Source organism: Typopeltis vanoorti, chromosome 20 (genome assembly GCF_054136105.1).
Source record: "Typopeltis vanoorti isolate ZY-2024b chromosome 20, IOZ_Tvanoo_1.0, whole genome shotgun sequence".
Classification (NCBI taxonomy): domain Eukaryota; kingdom Metazoa; phylum Arthropoda; class Arachnida; order Uropygi; family Thelyphonidae; genus Typopeltis; species Typopeltis vanoorti.
Window position 1 is genome coordinate 67,680,178 of NC_143568.1, and position 26,130 is coordinate 67,706,307.

Sequence of the window (26,130 nt, forward strand, 5' to 3'; positions counted from 1 at the left end):
ATTACATCAGATTATGTATTTTTCACTTCAATCTGATGCATCCAATGATTTAATTGGCAAAGCTAATCTCCTTGAATACATTAGATATGAATATTTAGGGAGTCCAATTGTCTGTTCTGCTAAATCTCGCCTGATAAGACCACAGGAACAGATATTTTAGAAGTCTTAAATAAATTCCTGATACATAATAAAGTGGATCGGACACAATATGTTGGTTTTTGGAGCAATTAATGATTGATGAAAGGAAGGGTATTTCTGTATGTGTTAAATGAGTTGCACCACTGGAAACAGTAACATTGCAGCATTCATTGTGAGCAATTTACTGAATATGCCAAATGGACTTAAAATAGTTATGAATGAAACAGAATGAATTGTCAACTACATCAAGGGCCACCCATGTATTTTTAAAATCTTGTATGAAGAAATGGGCATTGAATATACACAGCTTTTATTTCGTACTGAAGTTCACTAGCTAACTGGTGAAAAAATTCTTGCCTGTTTCTTTAAATTGCAAGAATAGATCAAAATCTGTCTGCATGATAGTGAAAATTAAGTATCTTGCCTCTATGATCATATGTATGATTTCTTCTAGCTTGTCCAACTTGCATACCTACCCAATATTTTCAGCATCTTGAGTAGTTGAACCCTTGCTTTAAGAGGAAAAAATGTAAAATCATCTTTAATGTTCATGATAAAATAAAAGCAATTTGCACAAAAATGAATCTACAGCAGAAACATTCAAATTCAAGGAAGATTGAGTTTCACAACACTCTGAATGATGTCATACTTATTTCTAGAGAAAAAATTCTAAGTTGGTTATCAAAGACTTCAAATATCTACATGGCTTACATAAGCAATTTAAACATTTTTTTTTCCTGAACCAGAGAGAGGATTTGAGTGGAACAGGAATCCTTTTTAATATATAAAAAATACCAAGGACAAGTTTCCATTGAAAGAGATAGACAACCTTGTAGAACTAGCTTCAGACACATCACACAGAGAATGTGTTAAGGGAGAAAAGTTTGACTTGTGGTTGCAAATATAGCAGAATATCCTAGATTCACCGACATAGCAATGAAGTATTTAGTGTCGTTTTCCTCAAATTATAACTGAAAAGTTGAGTGTTGAACAAGAAATTAAAAAAAATAAAAATAAAATAAAATAAACAAAAATGACTAATGTGGAGCTGGATATGTGACTAAAACAACAACTCAGAACCGGACATATGTTTACTGATTTCTGAAAGAAAACAGTGCTGTTCATCACAATAATATATTTAATACATTTTGATGCTTCTGCATAAAAATGTAATTCCTAAAATGCTCCAACTTGAATAAACAAATACTTTATGAGGGACTTACATGATGAATACATAAGTTTCTGTGGTTTAGCAGTTCAATACTGGTCTCAATACTGGAAATTTTTTAGTTGCCATTATTGATACCACAGTTTTAAACAAATAACAAGATTAATAAAATAAACAAATATGACTCCACAAGTTGTGTAAGTAGTCAAACTTACATTGTTGATGGTACTAGCAAATGTTATGTACAAAAAAGACTAGAAAAAATTAATTTTTTTCTAGTCTTTTTTGTACGTCTTTTTTTTTCTAGTCTCTTTTCTGTAGTATGGGTACATGCCGTATCGGCATGTACCCATACTACAGAACATGACAGCAACAACTAGCATTGTTCCAACATATATACGGTAAAATGTTTTTTTTTTTAAATTCTGGTTACTTGTTTGTATGTACCAATTGTGAAGTTCTGATAACATCTAATACGTTTAATTGTTTCTAGTCTTTTTTTTGTTTATAACTTTTGTATCCCTGATGATATAAGTCTGATGACTTTTGCATATTTGTTTATTTTATTAAACTTGTCATTCGTCCAGAAATTTTCCAGTATTGAGACATGGTCTCAATACTGGAAAATTTCTAGAGGGACTTTCTTTTTTGGTATAATTCGCAATATATTTCATACTACCTAATTTCCTGACAAATATTAAGGCTGTGTATTTAATGGCATCTATACTACAATTTTGTACTTGTGGTGGCATATGAAAGATCACCTTTTGTGATAAAATTTGACCTATTGGTAAATAGTGAGATATACGTGCTGGTGGCAAATGAATTGTTCAAGTGGGCTATGACAGAAAAGTTTAAACAATACTGCCTTACAAGACCAAAATATAAGAACTGACAATATTGAAGTCATGCCAAATAATAACAAAAATGCACCCCAACCCACTCTAAATAAAAGCAAAACTTTTTCAAATAAAAAAAAATTCCCTATTAATTTCATCAACATTCGAGGCATTGATACAAACATTAGTGACATACATCACCATTTACAGACATCAAAACCTGATTTCTTTTTCCTAACAGAACCTCAGTTGTTATTCCTTCATGACCACAGTCCACATCAACTATCCCAGTTACATCCTACACGATGCATTTTGCATAAAGAGTGGGACATGTGCGTTTGTAAAATCTGATATCTCCTGTCAAAAGCTATCCAACTAGGAATCCCGACTGATCGATCTGCTCTGGCTCAAGGTTTCCTTGCCTCACTTTATAGCCTTCTATCGCTAAAAAAACGATTTCTTACCAACTAATATGAAATCAATAATTGCAGGATACAAGTGGGATAGAGGAACTGGAGGGAGATGGCTGGAGTGTTATGCGATAAGAGGGTGCCGATCAATCTGAAAGGCAAAATCTATAGGACAGTAGTGAGGCTAGCTATGACATATGCTATAGAAACTGTGGCCCTGAGGAAAAATAACATTAGCAGGATGGAAGTAGCAGAGATGAGAATGCTTAGGTGGATGTGTGGTGTGACCAGAAAGGATCGTCTGAGAAATGACTATGTAAGGGGAACAGTGAAAGTTGCGAACTTAGGAGCGAAGATACAGGAGGCAAGGTTGAGATGGTTTGGTCACGTGATGAGGAGGAAGGACGAATATGTGGGAAGAAGGGTCGTGCAGATGGATTTGCAAGGAAGGAGGAAGCGTGGGCAGCCAAAGAAGAGATGGAGGGAGCTGGTAGAAGAGGACTTGAGGATGAAGAACTTGAATGTGGTGACAGCCCAAGACAGGAGGATGTGGAGGAGACTCATCATCAACAGTGACACCACTTAAGTGGGAGAAGCTGCAGAAGAAGAAGAAGTCATGACCTAACAAAAATAGTCAATCTACAAATCAGAATACCAGATGATCATCATTCTACTAAAATTCTTGACCTTTTCTTAACCAACTCTCCCTCCAAATATACCATGAATGCCTGATCTCCCCAGACTGATTATTTTTGTTACTGAACTAGAAACAAAAATAATCCTTACTAAAACGAGAACCTTCATTCTGCACTCCACTGCAAACTCCCAACCTGTATCCAAGTCCTGGATCTCAAAAAAAAAAAAAAAAAAAAAAGTGCCTCTGCCATCAATGATAAAAATGCAGCTTATGTTCAATGGCTTAAACTAAAAACTCCAGCTTTCATTCAACTAACACAATGATCGAGTTGCCCTAGTGTGGGCCATATAGGAGACATTCGCTTGCCCAAGCGTCTATATATTCACCTTTTGTTGGTCCATTTTGATAAGATTTCACTGGCCTTCTGTTTTCGAACTGGTGGGTTCTCCCCAGAGACCAGGCAGAAACCTTAAGACATCAAAACCTCTCATTTAAAGTGTTGGGCTGTCAGGCCAGTGAAATCTTATCAAAATGGACCAATAAAAGGTAAATATATATGGCCACTTGGGCAAGTGATCATTTCTTCTATATGGTCCGCACTAAGGTAACTCGTAAATGCTGACGAGTGTATTTCCGTAAGCTCTCTGATCAAATTTCATACTGATCAAAAAAAAAAAGCTCTCTGATCAAATGTCTTTCATAGTATCTACATTCGGCTTTGAAATAATGCTGGATTTAATACCTTGATTTATATAAACGTGTAACACAGTTATCAATGATTCCAAAGCAGACTGAAATCAATAACCTCACCTCCTGCTCAACTAGCAGTCAAGCCTTCTGGTCCCTGCTAAGGCTATTGGCAGTAACTTCTGCCCTTGTTGACACCGCTCTAGCATCCTGATGGCACTATGGTAACCTCACCCAAGGAAAAAGCAGACCTCTTGGCATCATTTTTTTTCTTCCAATTTCTGCCTGAACAACCAAAACTAACCACTTCCAGTAATTCCACAAGCTGCCCACTGCATGTCTCCTCTGAACGTTTATCAAAAGGACATCAGAAAAACCCTTAATCTTAATACAAATAAGGCTACTGGTCCAGATGGTATTCCTCTGGTGGTGTTCAAAACTTGTGCTCCAGAAATGACAGCCATCCTGCATCATCCATATAAACTTTCATATTCTATTGGCATCTATCTAACAGCATCAAAGCAAGTCCACATCCAGCCTGTATCCAAAAAAGGGAAACAAAAGTCAGCCATCTGACTATCCATCCCATTGCTCTCACCTCAATACTTTCAAAAGGGATGGAGAAGGTTATCAATAACCAGCTTCTTCATTACCTGGAGACTCCTCAGTTAATTAGTGATCACCGATATGGATTCCACATTGTCGTTGTACAGCCGATCCTAGCTAATCTCACCCATTTGTGTAGAGGCTTAAGTACTGTGAGGACATTATGTTGAGCATATAAGCCCTACCGCAAACTGGCTACCCTTATCCGTTCTACGAAAGATCAGCTCCCTCCTCTCTCTCTGCCTGGAGTTTACAAAGTACCCTGTTCCTGTAAGCTTGCGTACTTTGGACAGAAGGGCAGATCAGCATCCATCCGCCTAGAGGAACACAAGTCGTACACAACTATGGCCATTCAGGCTTGGCTGACCATGTTTTGGACACCACCCACAGAGTATCATGGAAGAAAACCACCATGCTCCACCACAGCAAATTCAAGAAAGAGAGACTTTTCTTAGAAGCAGCAGCAGCTCTCAAAAACCAACCAAATCTTAACAAATACGGTTGCATTAAGCTTCCGAAGATTTGGGAAACAATCATCACCAGAGGTCCCACCTTACATTCCAGGCCACCTACAACTGCCCTTAGAGGGCGCTCCACCTAGATAGGACTTTATTGTCACCCACGTGGTTGGGCTTAGTATTGTAAGTTTTTGTGTGCATGTTACATTAATTGTCTTTGTAATCCCCGTAGATGTCCTAGTGACTAGGACGAAATATAGGAAGTATTAAATTCTATTTTAATTCTTTTTGAGTGTTGTAAAAAATCCATTAAACCTCCAACATAATAATCTCACCCACCTTTGGATACAGGCCATGAAAAGATTTCAAGAAACTCGTATTATTGCTCCAGATATTTCAAAAGCATGTGATCGTGTCTGGCACCGAGGCCTCCTAAACAAGCTGCCATCTTATGGCCTCCCTTCTACTCTGTGATTGGATTGCCAGCTATCTCACTGGTTGTCCATTGTGTTGTGGTGGATGGCTTCCTCTGATCAGATTTAACCATCAATGCTGGAGTGCCTGAGGGTTCTGTTCTCTCACCCATACTCTTCCTCCTTTACACAATGGCCTCCTTTCTCTGACTTCAAATCCTATTCACAGCTTTGCCGATGACAGTACTCTTCATTTCTCTTCATCATTCAATAAACCCTGCAGTACCTTAATGTTAGATGCCTCAAGATCTTCCATAACCAGTGACTTGAACAATGACCTTCTCAACATCCAGAAATGGGATGAAGACAACTTGGTAAATTTCAAAGTTAAAAAAACTTAAGCCTGTCTTATTACCTGCAAGAAAAATCCAATGTCATCTGATATCATTCTTGACAATGTTCCAGTTTCCTTTCCAGATCAACTTTCTCTTCTTGGGTTGACTGTCACATCCAGTTTATCCTGGCACAAACACATAACTTACATAGCCTCCTTATCCCCCCCCAAAAAAGCTTAATGTTCTTTTCAATTCTAAACATTACTTCTCTTCTTGACTCCTAACACTTCATAAGTCTCAGATCTGTCCAACCTTGGAGTACTATTCCCAGATTTGAGGTGGAGTACCCAATACCTCTCCAAGAATTCTTGATGATAATGAAGAGGCAATTTGCTAAATAGACTACCCTTCCTTCACAGACTCCCTTCAGTCACTTTATCATAGGTGCTCCATTTCAGCACTGTGCCTATAGGTACTTTCATGGGCATTGCCCCTCTGAATTGGCTGCTACCATTCATCCACTTTATTCTAACGAAAGAAGAAAACTAGCAGCCACTGGCCAACACCCACACACTGTTCAGCTTTGAACACACCAAACTAACTCATCAGCTTTCTTCATTCCACTATCTCTATTCTTTGGAATAGTCTCACTCCATGCTGTTTTCCCCACTAAGTTCAATCTCTCTCTCTCTTTCTTTAAGAAACATATGAAATAGCTACATGTTTCTCCTTAATCACTTTCACACACATAACACTGCATTGTCTTTGGTCTGGTGACCTTTCATGTGAGGGGTCAAAAAAGATAACAGACTCATATGGAGGAAAATTGTCAATAGGAAATTAGTCATTTTATAAACTTTTTATTTTGGTACCATTATACATACTTAGATTTTGGTGTCCAAAATCTAAGGACAACACCAATTCTGGAAATACAACTTAAAACTCAGATGAATCAGCTTGTGGTAATTTGTATAACTGATTATTTCGAGTAGAAAGCAGGTGCACATTCAAAATTTTCAACTACGTGCAAAGGGGTCACATGGTAGTGCTCAATAGGATAAAATTCAGAAGGCCGTGCTAAGTGAATTATGTTTGAAGGAAGCTCTTCTCATGAAGGAATAAAGTTGCAAACTTGGATGTCTCAATGTCTCAAAAACATCACCTAGATGATTTTACACAGGGAAGAATTATTGGAAAGCTTGCAGAAGGCTGCAAAATTACTATTTTAAGATAGTTTGAAATCTCACATGGTGTTGTATCGAGGCTCTGGGCAGCGTTTCAAACCAATGGAATATATTGCAGATGTTTGCTAAGAGGTTGCCTACTCTCTACCATGAAGACAGATTTTTGATTATAACGGCAAAAGGTAATCTATGCACCACGACAGGTCAGCTTAAAAGATGGCTTTCTTCAAGCACAGGGATGTGCATATCTCGACAAATTATGGCAAGGCATCTGTGACAAGTAGGCCTATATGTCCAAAGGCCTGCATTCTGCATCCCTTAATCCATCCACAGCTCATCATAGAGCACGTTTTCACTGGTGTTGTATCCATAAAAATTTAACAAGACATAAATGGGCTAACGTACTCTTTACAGATGAGAGTCATTTTAGTCTTTCCTCTGATTCTAGATGACATTTTTTCTGGCATGAAAGTGGCAATGCTTACCATCGTGAGAATGTTCTTGAAAGAGAGAGATACAGTGGTACTGGGGTCATGGTGTGGTGAGGCATTATGCTTAATAAATACACCAAGCTACAGTGCTGGAAAACGGAACTATGACTGGTGATTGTTATTGCAACAAAGTTCTTTAATATCATGTTTGATTATTCTGTTGTGATGTAGGCGAAGAAATAATTTTTATGGATGTCAATATCACACCATGTTGTACACGAGCAGTGGAGAGACAGAGGATATTAATCAAATTGAGTGGTCAGCATGGATCTCAACCCCACAGGACACGTTTGGGATGCAATAAGTGGACACATTGCTGATCGAAATTCCACTCCATAAAACAAACAAGGCCTTATACTTGCTCTAAATCAAATGACAGTTTGGCTGTACATTCCTTTAACATGCATGTTGATATTCCATCTGTCCCTAGTGACAAATTCTTAACCAGGTTTGCAACAGCTCTAAAGCTCCCCCCCCTTCTCCTGCACTTCAGGTTCTTCATCCAGGGTGATGGTAACACTGCACCATGTTGCATAAACCTATTTGACATATCTTAGCAAAGTGAGCACTCATTATTTGAATAAATACATCTTCTCCTTCTAACGCAAGGATACCATCTGCATTCATTCTTTCTTGCAAATTCTTTTTACATTTTGGCTTAGCTTTCCCCTATGATACTCATAACTTTTATGGCCTGCAATTCATATATTTCATAATTCCTCTTATTCTTAACAATATTCCTTCCATATTTCCTTATGGATCGCTTACTTAATAAGGTTGAACATCTCTTTCACTCCCATCCTATTTGTTCTTTGAATTCCAAGAACACATTCAGATACTGCATCATTTAAGCATCTTTACAAAGCATCTCATGCATTAATGTTATCTGTCCCATTCAGTAACTGATACGTGGGACCAAACGTGTTCTCCTGAGTTTCTAAATTTCAAGTTTGTAGTTCAGCATGTAACCTTTCCTAAGTGGAACATCCATACACTTAGCTACTTCCTGAGGGTCAGTATAGCATGATCATTGTCACCAAATGATGGCAAAACAGTCACATCATTAAATGAGAATTAACACTATGACTTCAAGTTCCTTCTTTCACATGCTGCTTGTTAAAGGTGTCTCACAACACCTCAAATTCTTCCTCATTCTTATGATTTCTCTGCTACAAAATCAATAATTTAAGTCACCCATAATGAGTAGTTGTTTAGTATCCCTCACAGTAATTTTACGATGCATTATAAGCCCCAAGCAACAGCACTGTGAGATCTGTAGCAACACTTCGCCATACATTTCATCCTATTTGCTTCTACTTACTTCGCACCAGATAGCCTCAAACTCACTACTACATGGAACATTATTACTATTATCGCTTTCATGAATTTCTACCCTAACCGGATTCAAATAATCTAATATCATTAGTAGTATCCTACTCATCTTTGCTGTTCATCCAAAAAATATCATATCCTTTACACTCAATTTCGGTTACTACATCTGACTGAGAGCCAGGTTTCACTAATGCAAACAATCTTAAGCCACAAAGTATTCACTTAATTCCCACTGTTTCTGATGCTCCTAGAATTTGTGTACAGACATAACATCTGTGATTTCTCTCTCTCTCTCTCTCTCTCTCACACACACACACACACACACACACAAAAATACTGAACCCAAGGCATACACAGTCTACCCATGAAATTCAATTTTGCATATATTAGCTGAACTTACATTCTCACAATTCCTTCCAAGATGATCAAGATGATCTAGTTTCCCCGACTCTGAATCACGTCGTCTCAACCCTATAAATGTCTTCAAGCTGCTGATGCCAAATCTATTAAAGTTCAATCAATACTCATTTGATATTGTTTTCACAATCTTTCGTACTTACCAGTTGCATACCTAACAGGATGGAAAAAAAAAAAAAAATTCAGCCATCAAACTATCATTCCATTGTCCTTGCCTCACTTCTAAAAAATAATGGAGAAAATCATTGTCCTCCAAACACATCCCACCAATTAATTAGTAACCAGAAATATCGATTCAGGAACTGGTGATCCACCATTCATCATCCACAAGGTAGGTGGTGATGAATAGTGGATTTCAAAGTGAATCCCATGATTTTAAGATCAATTTCAGCACAGATGTCTGCTCACCAAAGTACCATGTTATGGTCTTCCTTCTATCTTTTGTTATTGTTTACTATTAGTTTTTCTCAGATTTCCCTACCAATGCAGAAATACTTCAGCACTCAGTACTTTTGCACTTCCTTTTATATAAAAAAACCTTCGTTCCCTTGCTCCAAATCCTATTCACTTTGCATATGACAGCACACTCCATTCTTCTTCTGACAATTCCTGTAGTACAGAATCATTTCAATCTTCAAGATCTTCAATAATTGACAGAGGCGGCGGCGCATACCCATTTTGGTTGGGTGTGCTGTCATGTGGGCTATGCAACCCACATTTGTTTCAGGATTTATTAGAAAACAACAAGGAGAATGCTCTATTTGAAATATTCAAAGGTGAAAATATGTGAACATCATTTATAAGACATGAAAATGGGAAATGAAAGGAGAGAATAAGTGCGAGTAGAAATACTTTAATTAATGGAAAATGAATTATTAATAATTAACATTTGTGATGTGTGTGTGTTTTATAAGTTTCTGGGTAGAGCGAACAGCAAGATTCTATAAAGTCTAGACATGAATAAGTGAATTTATGATGGCATAATTTAAAAACAAAAAACTTATGAGGAGACAGAGAGTATGGCAGGAATAAATATGATTTGATGGAGCAGCAATCTCGTAAAATTTCTTGCGCATGTTATGTGCATTTCTCTGGTTTGTATATATATTTCACTCCATTTTCTAAGAATTTTCTTTTGTTTACTGAGACTCAGTATACATTTTATGCAAAACAGGATACATAATACCGATCATTATCTCGGAATTATCCACACTTTCAGGAATCTCCTGTCTTATCAATCTTACATATGCTGGTATTTTGTTGTAGATAAACAAAGTCTTATAATCCACAGACGTATTCATAAAAATGTCTCTATACCGTTAAAAAACTTTCCAACCTCAACAGATCTTATAGTACACAAGCGAGAGAAACAATTAGCTTTGTTTATCATTAAATACAATAAACAGATTTTTAACATCTACTATATTTAGGAACAATTAGTGTAAGACAACTTGAGCAACACGCTTAATGGAAAAACACTTCGCTCCTGCAGACTATGCTGCATGCATGCGAATAGAACAGGCTAAATATAACACCTAATTAAACACATTTGTCCTAACATCCACTTTCAAATTTTCAGTTCCAGAAAACATGTGTAACAGCAGCTTGTAATACAGCCATTGGATACAGAAAGCGTTCAATTTATGAAAAGCAAAATGAATATATATAACTTGAAGTCAGTTTGAATTGCATTTCAGATATTCAATATCATCCAGACATTTAAATGCTAATTACATTGAAGTGTCTGGAAGAAGTAAAGCTTTGTGAAAATGTAACTGATCGAAGTATGTACCTGGGGGGAAAATTCATAGGAAGCTGTGAAAGAAGAGACAATTATAAAGTCATTTAAAAAATGCGGGATAAGTAATGTGATGGATGGTACCGAAGATGACGCAGTTTTTGACGGGAGTGACAACAATAGTTCAGACAAAAGTAATACGAACGGTCACATTAACGAGATGAGTGATAGTACCGAGAGTGAAGATGAACTGAATATTGCTAATAAAAATTAAGTAAGAATATGTAAATATCTTTATATAATAAAATATTTTTTTCTAAAAATCGTCTCATAAATTTGAGGTGTGTCATATCGTCCGAAAAATACAGTAATTTCCTCGATTAGCTGAACCTTCAGACTCATCATGACCTCTCAAAGGAAGCTCTTGATTAGCCAAATAGCATACATCAATTAATCTTTTTAAAATGTCTCTATTTCTCTTTACCTGTTCATTATGAGTAACTTCAAATTTTCTTTGTCAAGGAGAGTGTCAATTCTTTGTTTTCTAAACATCTTGAGATTTAAAAATGACTGAACATGTGATTGGGAGTGCTCATGTTTTTGAATTCTGCAGTTAAATGGTTAAGGTCAGAATATCCATGCTTATTCCAAATGCCCTTCTCTCTGGAGAATAATAAACAAGGCCAACAAAAAGTCTTGACTGCACTTCGCATCCAGTTAACCATTCTACTGTACTGTATCGTGAAATAGAAAAGTGTCTCATGTACTCAGTTTTTGCATCTCTGTAAATTTGGAAGAGGAGGAGGAGGAGGCTTACATCCTTCGAGTACAGTCATACAATCCACAAAAGTTCTGGCAGAAAACAGGACATTCAGTACATCGTCAACAATGTTTCCCATTGTAAATATGGGCAAAAAAGTTTATGGAAAATTATATATTAAAAATTTGTCTATATTATATATAAAAACTTGCCTACGTCAGTTCATACTTCATGCATGCAAAACAGAAACTCAGAACAGCAAAAAAAACAGAAACTCATGACAATATCCAATTGGATTGGTTGACACAATAATCAATCACAGCCACTAGGTGCTACTGTCTCTGAGCTCACCCAGCCTCTCTTTCTGAGCGGTTTAAAAATACTAGAACACTAAGAATTTGACCAGCTGTGCCCTCTTTACATCTCTTCAAAGGGCTCAAAGGTGTATGTATTTTAAAAGCACACCGGTCTATTAACGCAAATATAATGCAATGTTTATGCATCGAAAAGTGTTCTCTTCATGAAGCATTAGTATATTGTGTTTAATTTTAGGAATCATGCAAAATCTGCAAACAATTAGGGGAGTCTTTAACAGTAATAAATGCAAAAATGTAATATCGGTAATACTCATATTTCATGGATGAGCACCTCACACGGAATATTTGCCTCTGGATTTTGAATGCTACCAAAACAGTTTTGTCTCCTTTCTTGAAAGAAAGATCTTGATGTATTTTCCCCTACCTTTGATCACAGCAAGATTTCCAGACAAGACTAAATTTCTCTTCATACTATACGTGTAGCCTTTCTGGGCAAGCCTGATGGTTCTGCACAAGTTTCTTAATGCGTTCGATTCATATGATCTTAACAGTTGTACACGTGAGAATAGTCCTTTCCTGATTAAGAGACTACTCTCACATGTACATGTTAAGACCATATGAATCTAATGCATTGAAAAAACCATATAGAACCATTGGACTTTACAAACAAACTAGACGTCACAAATTTGTTCACAAATGTCTGAGAAAAGAAACCTGAGAACTGCATCAAAAATCCTTTTCCTCCAGAAATTACCAACTCTACAAACATTGTGCAGAATTTTCCCCCCCTCCAGTTTTAAGAAAAATACTTTGAACAATAAGATGGCTTTGAACAATAAGATGATATCTGCTTTTAGCCAATTTGTTCATGCAATCATTTGAAAACAAAGCCTAGAATAGCACAATTAAAAACCAAATTATGGTTTTTAATTGTGCTATTAAAAACCAAATAGATGTTTTCATGGCTAGGTTTAACAGAACTAGAAGAATGCAAATTTATCTGATCAGCCTACACCCACACATAAATTTCACTTTTGAAATGGAAAAACAATAGAACCCTATCATTTCTTCATGTACATCTGAAAATCTTCAAAGAGACACCATTTAATCTATATACAGAAAGTCTACCAGTATTAAAGATTACTCCATCCATGCTACATCTCACCACCAACCGCCTTTTGCAAAGGACAGATATAGTTAAAGCACCATGGGATAGGGTATATGTCTCTAGCAACAAACAGAAGAGGAATCAAGAATTTAAATACCTCAAACCCATAGCCTATCTCAAAATGAATATAAATACAAGATGATCAATATCTTGCAATTCCCTCAGGAAATAATAAGCAAAAATACTACAGTGCAGTAACCCTTCTTTATATCCAACATGTAAAGGATAAACTTTCTAAAATCATAATCCTATCTTAAAACAGGTGCAAGATATATATCACAACCTCAGGCAATCCTGAAGTTGTGATATATCAGGTGTGCTATCCTATCTAATTCCTGTTAGCTTTAAGTCAAGGTCTCTTTTCATTTAACTTGAACCAAAAACCAGCTCCTGAAGAATTATACATTTGAGATGTATGGGAAGCTAGTAGAGAAGCATGGTATTCATATTTTAAATCTTAGAAGAATGTGGTCTCTATACTAGAATTCTCAAGAACTACCCAAAGAAATCTTAGAATATTGAATTCCAAATCCACTAAACCTTAAAATGCTGTTTAGATTTGTAATGAAGAATGAACCCCCCCCCCCCCCACACACCATAAAATGCTTGGTGCTATCAGGAAACAGGGATGGGGAAGAGAGAAATACAGTGAGTTCATGATCTCTCTCTCACTGAAAGACTACATTAATAAGGTGGAGGCACCCTCTTTGCCCATGTACTCTGCTCCAGGTATTTCGTGTGGCAAAATTATTTTTACCCACAAAAAAGAAGGTACGGCCATAGGCTCACCCCCCCCCCCCCGCAATAGCTAACTTTTACATGAAAGACTTTGAGCAATGAATTCCAGATTTGGCCAGCCTAAAGCCCAAAGTCTAGCTCAGATATGTTGATATTTTCACCATTTGGCCCCACAGCCGTGAAACATTAAATACATTCCTAAGCCACTCGAACAAACGACACAAATGTATCCAATTCACCATCGAAATCAAAAACAACAACTCTCTTTCTTTTCTAGACACACTCGTCAAACGTCCTCCCTCAGGCTGTCTCTCCTACACAGTCTACTGCAAACCTACACACACAGGACAATACATACATAAAAATTCATACCACCATCCAACACAAAAACTAAGAGTCATCAGCACCCTCAAAGAACAAGCCCCAACAATTTGTTCCAATGAACAAGCTCTGAACCAAGAATTTGAAATCATTAACCAAACATTTGTAAAAAAGGGCTACATTAAAAAAAAAACAATTTGCAAGCTCCTCCATAAAAATGCCACTAAAAACAAAAAAGATTACAAGCATGCCATAACCATGCCCTACATTAGGGGCATTTCAGAAAAAATAGATAGAACACTACTGAAATACAGTAGAGACTACCTTCAAACCCCCAATAAAATTAAGAAATTGACTTAGCTCTCCCAAAGATCCTGTTCCATACCTGGCCCACCCAGGAGTTAACAAAATTCAATGTACCTGTAACCTACATTACACAGGGGAAACGGAACGCACCATCCCAATCAGAAAAGATGAACACAAATGATACGTTAAATACCTCCACTATGGTAAAAAATGCTCATCAGATCACACACTCCAAACATGCCACAGAATTGACTGGAAAAGCACCAAATCTCTAAACCACACCAAAACCTGATTTGAAAGAAAATTCAAAGAAGCTTGTGAAATAATATAATAAAATTAGTTTAATCCTTTATCCAAGTGTGGCAAACCAAGTTTACACCTGAAAGTATATTCAGTTACCACCTTACCCCAGTCCTGAAGATACTTTCAGGCGCAAACTTGGTTTGCCACACTTGGATAAAGGATTAAACTAATTTTATTATACTCTAACCAAGTGAAAAATAAACCTTCAACATCAAAAAGCTTGTGAAATGCTGAAACATTATCCAAACCTGAACAAAATTGATGGACTAATCATTCCAAGAATGTGGAGGACTCATCTGCAATCTGTATAAGCAACACGAACAAGTCCAAACAGAAGAAAATCTCAACATTAAATATTTCTAGAGAGAACTTTAGAAATATTTAATGTGTTCTGTTTCATATGTTATTTTTATTTACATTTTTAAAAATTTTTAATTTTATTTATTTATTTTATTTTCCCACAAGAGGTCAGGCTAGGTTAAATGCTTAACAAGCATTTAGATTCATCTTACTTTTGTATAGTGCAGTGTCATGTAGCTTGTATCTTATATTTTTCCTGATGATGACCTCAATACAGAGGTAGAAACAGAGAATGTTATTTTTCTAATGTTAAGTCAAGTATAATTATTCTAACACGTGTGTTGTGTCTCCATAAATTCTTCACTATGAATGCTGACCACCATGTAACTTTAAAAGGACTCATCATACCTAAAAGCATAACTTTATGCTTATTAGCACTGAACTGACAGCCAGCATCATTTGCTCAATGTTCCAGCTTATTCATATCATTCTGTAAGTGTTGCATATCAGTAACATCCCTGATTGTGCCTATTTTTGAATCATCAGCAAACAACTGAACATCTGTCAGATCCTTCCCAATATCATCAATATACAGAGTGAACAATGGTACAAGGATTGATCCCTGGGATACACCACTGGTCACCTTAAATCTGGTAGATTCACACCCACTATACAACAATTGTCTGATACCTATCCATCAGCGTCCCAATTATCCAAATGAATAATTTATATTCCAATCCCATATTCTCCAGTTTAAGCAAGCATTTTGTTTGGTATCCTATCAAATGCCTTATCAAAGTCTAAAACATCATAGTGTATCCATTCCTTTTATCAAACTAAGCTACAACAATATAATAAAATATGAACAAATTGCTAAAATATGTCACTCTTTAGTAAACCTATGCCGTCCTTTCAAAGTATAGCCTGTTTGCCAACCCATTTCTGTATTACTAACTCTAAAATCTGCACCACTCCAGATATACCAACAGGTAATTAGTAAAGTAATTATTCTAACATGTGTGCGTGTGTCTCCATAAATTCTTCACTATGAATGCTGACCATTTTTAGTTAAATGCATCGGTTTCTGCACAGCACCTGTACAATGGAACTATTATACATTCTTTCCATTTCTGTGGGAGGATCTTTCCTGAGCTGGCTAAGTTATACAGATGTGTCAAGGCCATTTTGATGAACATTCCTTTAGCACATGTGCTAATATTCTATCTGGTCCTATTGCCAGGTTTCAATAATATTATGCTAAAACATATTCAAGGCAACAAATTCTACTCCTTTGTTTCTGATGCATGGCATTTGAGTATAGAAATAAAAACTTACCTCCTAATTTTTTTATAAACTTACATCTACTGTTTGTGTGGCCTGGTTGAGCAACTTCTCTTTTCCATCTAAAGAGACACTCAAAAAGCCTGAACCCAAAATGTAAATTTTCACCCTTGAGCAGACAACAGAAGGTATTTTAAGGATGAAGAATCTGTGAATGTGGTGTGTCTGTGACAACAAAAGGCCAACATGCATAAGTTAGCCCAAGTAGAGAAATCTGATTTTGTCTGGAAATCTGGCTATTATTAAATATAAAGAAAAAGAAGGCAACAATCTCTCATGCAAGAAATAAGACAAAATTGTTTTAGTAGCACTGAAGATCATAAGAGCAATAAGATCACAGTGTAAGGCACTAATTATGGAAGACATAGAAGAATGTATTGTTAAATGAAGAATAGGAATGGAGTGAACTGTCATCAGGAAAATTATGAATAAAATTTGGTGTTAGTGAGAAAAAGCAAATTATAAGAGGAATGGCTAGGGCAAAAAGCACAGAAGTACTCTGCCAAATGGCAGGGAAAACTGCAGAGAGGAAACTGGCATAGAGTGGAAGGCAGGCCAAAAAGATGGCAGTTTGGGAAGTATGCCTCTATGCTAGTTGAAATCAAATATCCAGAAATATTATTATTATTATCTGAGACCTTCAGGAAGTCAAGGACTCATCGAGAGAGGATATAAATCACCCAAACCAGCTGTTGTACCTTCCCTTTAATTTATTCACACTAGATGAACTCACTACTTACCTTACATTATTTACACTATTTACCTAAAGGTAAATTATTCCACTCATCTATATCAAGAGGGACAACCTAAGTTACTCCAAACATTTTCATGACTTGTATCTGAAGACGATTAATAAGACAGCTAGAAGGTCCACTGTGGATCAAGAATGGGAGAAACCATATCGGTTACGATTTATCTCCCAATTCTTTTTGCAATGATTTAAACACATTTGTTTTAATATCAGGACAGATACCAACTCAATGATGTCAACTTAATCATTTAGTACTAGAATAATGCTTTGACACTACTTATCATGAATTTGATAAATACTTATAAGTTTGATACTTATAAGTACAGAAACACCGCAAAGTGAAATTTGCAGGTATCATAAATCATGCTAATTTTCTGTATTACAATGGGAGTTTCTGAACAAGTCAACAGTTCCTGCTCTTACCTTTTCCAATTCTTCTTCACTTGGCTCATACCTTTTGGATGTGTAGTTTTGTTGAATCATCATTCTGTTAAGAAACGGATAAGAAGTTAAATATATATATATATATATATATATATATATATATATATATTCTTATACACAAGGCTCCAAAAACAAAACAAAAATCTATTAGCCAGAAAAAAAGTTTATCCACCCAAGGTATTAGTCTACTTTATATAAATAGTGGTATAGGTAATGTGTTAAAAATAAATAAAATAAAATAAAACAAAATGACAAAACAAAGTAATATATTTTTAATTTCCAACACATCTTATGTAGTTATACAGAAATATGCTTACCTTTAAGGTGGGTTTAAAATGCTCACCACTCAGTTTGTTTCTTTCACTTATTGTTCATAATGAAGGGTGAATTTATATAAATTATCAATGAACAATAATTTAACAGGGAAGACAAATAATAAATTCACAAAAACAATAAAGTGAGAAGCACAAAAAGTGGAGCTAGACTAACTTTTCATGATGCACTCAGTCCCATGACCTGGTCTTTCACTTGTCTTTGCAAGATAATTCTATTTTTTAAATAATTGTATTAAAAATAATCTGTGTTATGTAAAATTTCAATGCATTTAATTACACTAAGCTAATTCATATTGTGAGCTGTGAAAATCAGCTTAGGACAATACTATATTAGGATTGCATACCTACTTAAGCAGTAAAGATGTTCAAAAAATAAGATACATAGATGTACTGCAGTATTAATTAGAATGTACCAATTTTAATTTTTGCACTTACAATTATCGGTTTTTGTTTTTGAAATTACACTGTAAAAAAAGTAAAATTAACTTTTTTTTTAAAAAAAGAATAGTTGTCTATTTCATATGTTGTGCATACTGTATATATGTAACTTGTGGCTTGTGTCCTATGCATGTGTTCCTGATTTTGACCTCAATACAGAGCTCAAAACGTCAAGTGTTATTTTCATAATTAAAAGTAAAGAAATTACTCCAACACATGTTTCTGTCTCCATAAAATGTAATGGCACATGCATAGAGTGAAAAGAACCTATAATATTACTGTGAGAGAGAGAAATAAGGAAATTTTTGGAACTAGAAAGCAGATGTTTATGAAGTCTTTCATGTAGAAAGAAAAATGTTTAAGTTACCAATTGTTTTATGTTATGACAGTGATGACAAAACGACTGCTGGGGGGGGGGGGGGGGAGTATGGCAAGATGAGTTTCTAATTTATGTTGGGTCCATACACGAATGATTAGTTAGTCAATCTATAGTGCGTTAGTACCACATATAGGAAGAAAATTGGGAAATGAGGAACTTGTTCACATTGAATTTGAAGGCCCATGCATTGTATTCCTTGGGAAACACATGGGAGGGAAGGCTGTTCCAGAATACAGCAGTAGGGATGAAGGAGAAGGATGAGAAACTTATTCTATGAACATGGAGTTTGACTGTGAAGGGATTGTTGGATGGTAGCTGAATGTGTTTTTCAATAGATTGGTAGTGAGAGGAAAAATTTATTGATGATAGTTCTGATGTACATTTACTACAGAAATATTTATAGAAGATGCATGCAGTCATGCAGTAAATACTAGATGCCTATATGAAAGTGAGTTGGTAAGAGATGAATTGTAATCATTTAGGCAGCGCTTACAACTAGTCCCCCCCCCCCCCCAAGATGTGAGCAGTACTCAATGGATGGGCAGATTTGTGATTTGTGCAGAGTTAATAGCTGCCTGGGAGTAAAGTAATGCCTTGAACAAAAGAGATATCCTAATTTTTTGGATGCTGAGAAGGGAATAGAAGGGAATGGTTGTTATGTGTTCATGCCAACAAGAGAGTCTTGATTTCAAGGTAATCCCAAGAAGAGAGATCTCCTCTTGCTTAGAGATTTCGCTGTTGTCAAAGGTAAGTCTGGGATAATATGGTTAGTTTTTTGTGGGAACAAGGCAGAACTGTTTTGCAAGGGTTGAAATTGACAAGGTTATCCGAGCCCCATCGAAGAATTGCCATGAAGAAATGATTTCTGGGTCTGGTGGAGCTTGTGTCCAGGCGAGTAGAGAAGCTCTGTATGGTGGTTGGTTTTTGCCTGTCACTGGGAGATGCTACTGAGATTCCTGTCCTGGAGTGATTCAGGTTAGCAATGATAAGTTTAGTAGCGATCCTTTGGGGTCACTCTGATTTGTTGCGATCTTGTAGATCACTCAGAGTGCATTATACATGTCTGTAAGTATATGTGCCTTGCATTATGGGATACTAAGGCAATTGATGTGAAGTCATTAGCCTCTATATACAAATAACCCAGTCACGAAATTGCTTCATGCACAAACTTTGTTTGCTTACACTTGGATAAAGAAGCCAAGAATATAATTTCTTGGCTTCTTTAGTTTATAGCCTTACATGCCATATTCTATGAAACATCTTAGTTAAGTCCAACATTATCACAGTGTATCCATTCCCTTTAACCAACTCAGCCATAATATTATAAAATATCAGCAAATTATACTCAGGCATGATCTTCCTTTAAAAAACCATAACTGTTCCTTGCAAAGTATAGCTTGTATGTCATCTCATTTCTGTATTTGAGTTCTTACAAACTTCTCTAAAATCTACACCACCACTCCAAAGATGGTGACAGGTTAGATAAATGAGTTTCTGCATTGCCCGTGTACAAACAGACTCTGTGAAATCTATCCTGTGCTAGACTCAAATTATAAAATCATGTCAGGTGCCCAACCAGTTTGGCTGAACATTACTTTAGCACACATGCAGATATATCATCTGTCTCCTTATAGCTGAATTCTTATCCAGGTTATGCAAGAGCTCTAGTAGAACCTCCTCATGCACTTCTATCTCTTCATCCAATGTAGCAGCAACACTCACCATATCACATTGGATGAAGAGATAGCAACACTGTGTGCCATTATCACATACAACAGGTTGATTGACCTTAGTAAAGTGAGCACTGATTATTTGAACAACTGTATATGCTTCTGACACAAGTTCTGATAATGGTGCACAGTATTGCTATCTCTACATTCAATATGATAGCAACACTGTTGTATGTGTATGTGATATGATGTTGCTACTACATTGGATGAAGAGATAGAGGTGCATGAGAAGAAGGTTCCAGAGCTGTTCCATAACCTGGATAAGAATCCGGCTATAAGGCAGATGATATATCTGCATGTGTGCTAAATTAATGTTCAGCCAAACTGGTACTGTTGAATTCAGTCAAGTTACTCTACCACAATGATAAAATTCTTTTAGGATGCCTTCAGTCTACACAGCTAATTTTGTTTCATACTTCAATTTAGCTTTTCTGCACAATACTTGTAACTTTTCTAGCCTGCACTTTATGTATTGCATAACTCCTATCGCCCCTAATGTTCCAAAATTCCTTCCACATCTTATGGATATCTTGCATGAATCAAGGTTGCCCATCCATTTCATGCCCACCCTATTTGTTCTTAAAACTATAGGGACACATTCAGAAATGCTGCATCATTAAGCTTTTATTTTTTTTTCAGTTTATTATTCATTAAATGATACCATAGGATCAAACATAAGAGAATCTTATGTTTGATTCTATTGAGAAACTGTCCTAAGGACCATCCAAGGATAAATTTTCACTGCAGTTATGCTTATTTTGGACAAACCAATTACTGATGCTGCATTTTGTACAACCAAACATGCCTTCAACTAAAAGAGTGATCTACAGCTCAGATCATAAAATCCTTTGGTCGATGGCATGTCTTATTTATAGGTGATATTTTAAATTTGAATGCTTATTTCTAGAGAGGTCTGAGGCTCTGTTACATTGCCTAAACCTAAATTGGAATGACAGTATATATTTACTGAAAGTTTTGGAAATTCTTATTTTTAACAACTGTAGGTTGTTGTTTTTTTTAAATAAAAACAAACTATTAGTAATGTCCTATCACCATTGTAGCTTGTGGCTCTTGCTTTGAAACGTGAAATCCATGGTGTTCAAAGGTTCTTCACATCAGTGATGTGAGGAACCTTTATTCAGCCTTTTCAACTAAGTTTTATCTTTTGAACTTGTCAATGGTCACTGATGATGATCTGTTATTTTGATTAAAATGTCCAATTTATACTGAAAATAAATTTATAATTATCCATTATCAGTGAACTATTGTTAAGTTACTTGTATTGAAGTCATTAGTGTCAAGAAAGTTATGCATCTGATTTCAAGTCAAGTGGACAGGGTCACTGAAATACAGATTAGCATCATCAGCAGAACAACTAGATATTCACCTTTGAATCATTTGCAATAACATGAATGTATAAATTTACTTTTACAAAACCAGAGCTTCCACCGTTCAGTTGGTATAGATGAAGCCCTTTGTCGGAAAGACCTGGATTTGATTCCCATCAGTGATGTGAGGAACCTTTATCTGGTCTCTTTCGACGAAAGGCAAGTTAGCCGGCCTCATATGGAGGTAGGTTGTTTTTTTTTTTTCACCCAGAAACTTGGGTTTTTTGTCCCCCAGAACAGGCAAACAGCCCTGTGAACACACATGGCTATAGTCATAAATATTTACGCCAAGGAAGGCAACGGGACACCACCTTGCATCATATCTTCCTAATAATTAGCTGCAACCCTCTCAAAGACGGGAGGCCCCAGGATTAGGATTAGGACTTGACATAAAAAAGTAAGATAAGGATATTCTAAATGTCTAGAGTAATTGCTTTGAAAGACTGCTACATGAAACAAGCAGTGATACCCGACTGAATAAATGTCAACCTCCTCATCAACCCCTTCCATACATAATTATACCTTTTTATCATCTATTGCATCCTTCTTTCCTTTCTAATTTTTTTCTGTCTTACCCAGCACCTCCTTTTATCAGTCTGAAATGATCCAACCACTCTTGGATAACACACCCACCTCTTTATTAATGGTTTAATTTATTTTTTAGTTTAATGTGTAGGTGAAAAATCCAAATCTTGTGGTATACACACACATACAGGCAAATGGAAAAAAATGTCCCCCCCCCCCACTCAAGACATTACTTTTCATACATCCAGCTATTAACTCTGTACAAAAATCCAAACCTGCCTGACCATGAAATAGTGCTCGCAATACTGGAATAGTTAAAAAAAAAAAAAAAAAAAAAACTATAAAAATTCTTGATACTGCCCAGAAGAAGACAGTTTGCTTAATTAGTGATCCCTCCCACCACTCTCCCCAGCCACTGTCTTACAGAGGTGTTTCCAAAGCATTGATCAATGGAATTGGAATCTATCATTGCCAAATTATTAAACCTAAAGTGACATGAGCAACAGCTGCCCAACATCCTTCTAGATGAATTGATGACTTACCAACCCTGCTACTCCCATTCATCTTTCATTCCATCTGTCTCAATTCTGTGGAAATGCTTTCCTCATGAATTATTTCCCACGGACTAAAACCTCCAGATCTTCTTGATATTCACTGATGCATGTCCATACATGAGATCTTTCAGCTTCTCGCATAGAAGTTATAGAAAAAAAAAAAAAGAGTTAGCAATCCCGCTGCAAACCACAGAAAACAAACAGGAGATGAAAGATTACTTAACAGGTTTTTTTTTTTTGCAAAACTCATAAAGGCTAGATGTGTAAATCCATTATGCCACATCTCTAGCCTTTATGATGAGGCAACTTACAGAAACGTCAGAGACTTCCAAAAGACTTTAAAGAAAATTCGAAGCTCTAAAGCAAAAACAAGAAACATCTTTGAAATCAAAATCACAACTCTGTCCTGAGAAGATTGTTATTAACAAATCCACTATAACCTTTCCAGTGCTGAAAAGAATATTCTCAAAGGTTTTAATTTCGTGTTGTCTCTGAAATCCATCCAAAGGAACTGTTGCTTACAAAAATTGAAAAAGCTACCTCATTCCTTCCTACTCAAGAAGCTAACCTTCTCCATATGGAATCTATTTTTATTATTAAAAATGCAAAACTCCCCTGCAGACAACATCTCTCCAACAGAACGTCGAGCGATTAAAAAACTACAACCAAACCAAATCATTCTTTTGGCTGATAAATGCCACTGTCATCCCAAACACTGAAGATTATAACAACAAAATATTACAGTTGCTGTAAACAGATACTTACTCGATCCTTGACAGAGATCCAACTCGAGAACTCTACAACCGTACTAATAACCTTCTTAGAGCAACTATGGGATTTCTTAGGAATATTCAATTAGCCCTTCGCTCTCTTCATCTATTAATTCCTAGATTATATGGATTACAAAAAATCCATAAAGAGAACACTCCATTAAGACCTACTGCAGAAGGAATTGATTCACCCACTTATAAGCTTTCAAAATATTTAGTTAAACCTTTTAAATGTTTTTCAGGCTCATCCTCTTCTTTCATTAACAATTCCGTCAATTTTGTTTCCAGTATAAAAACTATTAATATTAAAAAAGAAGAAATCATGGCCAGTTTTGATATCATCTCCTTGTTTATTTACTAATGTTCCTACAGAAGAAGTCCTTATGCTACTAAAAGAGAAATTATTAAAAAAAGTTATGTCTTTATTAACTCACTGCATTAATTCCAGCTATTTCAAGTTTAAAGACACTATTTACAAACAGAATTCTGGCTTAGCCATGGACAACCCATTATCGCTAATACTAGCAAACATATATCTGGAATATTTCGAAGAGAAAGCTATCTCATCTTTTCCTTTAAAACCAAGAATATGGCTGAGATATATAAATGACATCTTTTCAATCTGCAGCACAGTCCTAAATCTTTTCAGAACTTCCTTGACCACCTGAATCCCACCATTATCCATCTCAAAAATTTGGAATCATCTCTATACTAGGCAATCGTGCTTGCTCACTCCTGGGTGAAGAAGAAGATATCAACAAAGAACTTCAGTTTCTACTTACTACTTTTCAAGAGAATGGCTATTCCAAGAAAACAATTAATAAATTACTTTTCAATCCACTTCCTTGCCATAGTACAGACACAAATAGTGAAAGAGGTCACATTTCTCTATCATATATCAGCTCTTTTTCACCAAAACTGGGCAAAGGTTCTTAAGAAATACAACATCCAGACTTCATTCACTCCTCTTCCAAAACTCCGTTCCTTACTGAACCAACCCAAACAAAGACATGACAATCTTAAATATCCTGGCGTTTTCCAGATCTGGTGTAACTGTGATAAACCTTATTTTGGCCAGACAGAGAAATCCATCAAATTGTGTATTGAAGAACATCAAGGAGACATTACATATGGCCGAACAAGAGCTAGTGCTCCGTCCAACCATGTTCTGAATTCTAACACTAATGAGGAAAACCCAGTCCATTCAGTTTTATGAGACAAATCTGATAATATCTTTCATTGCTATGATGAACTGGAAAGAAGAATAGTTGAATATAAAGAAATCTCCCTTAATCCAATACAACTTAACAACAACCTTAGTTATAATCTCTCAGACTGTCATTGTGCTGCCATAAAACTTTGGCTTACACAGTTACACAGTGAGCAGCTTTAAATATCCAGACACTAATGCTTTAATTTATTTACCTTTTCATGCTAAAGCTTTGTTGTTTAGACTTTATTCCTTCACAGTTTTTGTTGGTTGTTTCTCTCTTTTTTATGCACCTGAAGAAGTCTTCTTAAAGACGAAACTAGTCGTGCTGAATAAACACAGTGTTTTATTTTTTTATCTCTCAGCTTCCAGTCATTTAATATTTTTAAAAAATATGTCTTTCAGCTGAGTAAATCCATTATGCCACATATATATATTACAGTGAGCATCACTATACGGATATGTCTCAATCCTCAAAAAAAATCATCTATGGAGTAATGAGATCTATCTGGATAGCAAAAATCATATTTCTCAAGTAAAAACAGCAAAATTGTGTATTACCATGCATTTACAATACTTGATCTCAAATAAAGCACATTGTTTTCCCTTAGCTGGAGAGTATATTTACTTAACAAGAAATCTTTTATTTTACCTTAGCATAAGGAAACAAAAGTTTGAATACAAAGCATCTTCCAACCTAGTGAAAAAAATACCACAATCTCAAATCCAAAGTATACTAATAATACAGTGATACTCTCCCCATCTGTTTTAAATTATGTTGCTATTAACCAGTCACAATGAGTGTGTGAGTAGGCTAAGGGTTAGATAGTTCAGAGGCGGCTAGATAATTCAAAAATCTACAACATCCTGAAGTATGAAGTGACTCTTTTTTAAGTTACTTCAGGATGGTGATCTCAACATCAGGAGACAATAATTGTCTACCATCTAAAGATATTCCAAAGCAGTACTACAGTAGGATTCAAAAGTTTACCTTTGACAACACCCATATCTCTAGATATGATGAGAGCTCTCCTCTTGGGATTACCATGAGATCAAGACTCTTTTGGCATAAAAACATTACAGCCACTGTTTCCTCAGCATTTGGCCAAAAAATAAGGATTCCTCTTTTGCTCAAGACATTATCTCCAACAGCTATAAACCTTATACAAATCCAAGTCTGCCTATTCATCGAGTATACT

At 35.9% G+C, this 26,130-nt stretch overlaps 1 protein-coding gene across 3 annotated transcripts in view; it reads right to left on the reverse strand.

The window, feature by feature from the left end:
- Positions 1-26,130, reverse strand: part of g (adaptor-related protein complex 3, delta 1 subunit-like garnet) — a 563,264-nt gene that overhangs the window by 212,419 nt on the left and 324,715 nt on the right. For all 3 annotated transcript variants that reach the window (XM_090410782.1, XM_090410781.1, XM_090410783.1), the window contains one exon: positions 17,582-17,645. In XM_090410782.1, coding sequence (XP_090266908.1) covers positions 17,582-17,645 — 64 coding nt within the window. The remainder of the gene's footprint in view (positions 1-17,581; positions 17,646-26,130) is intronic.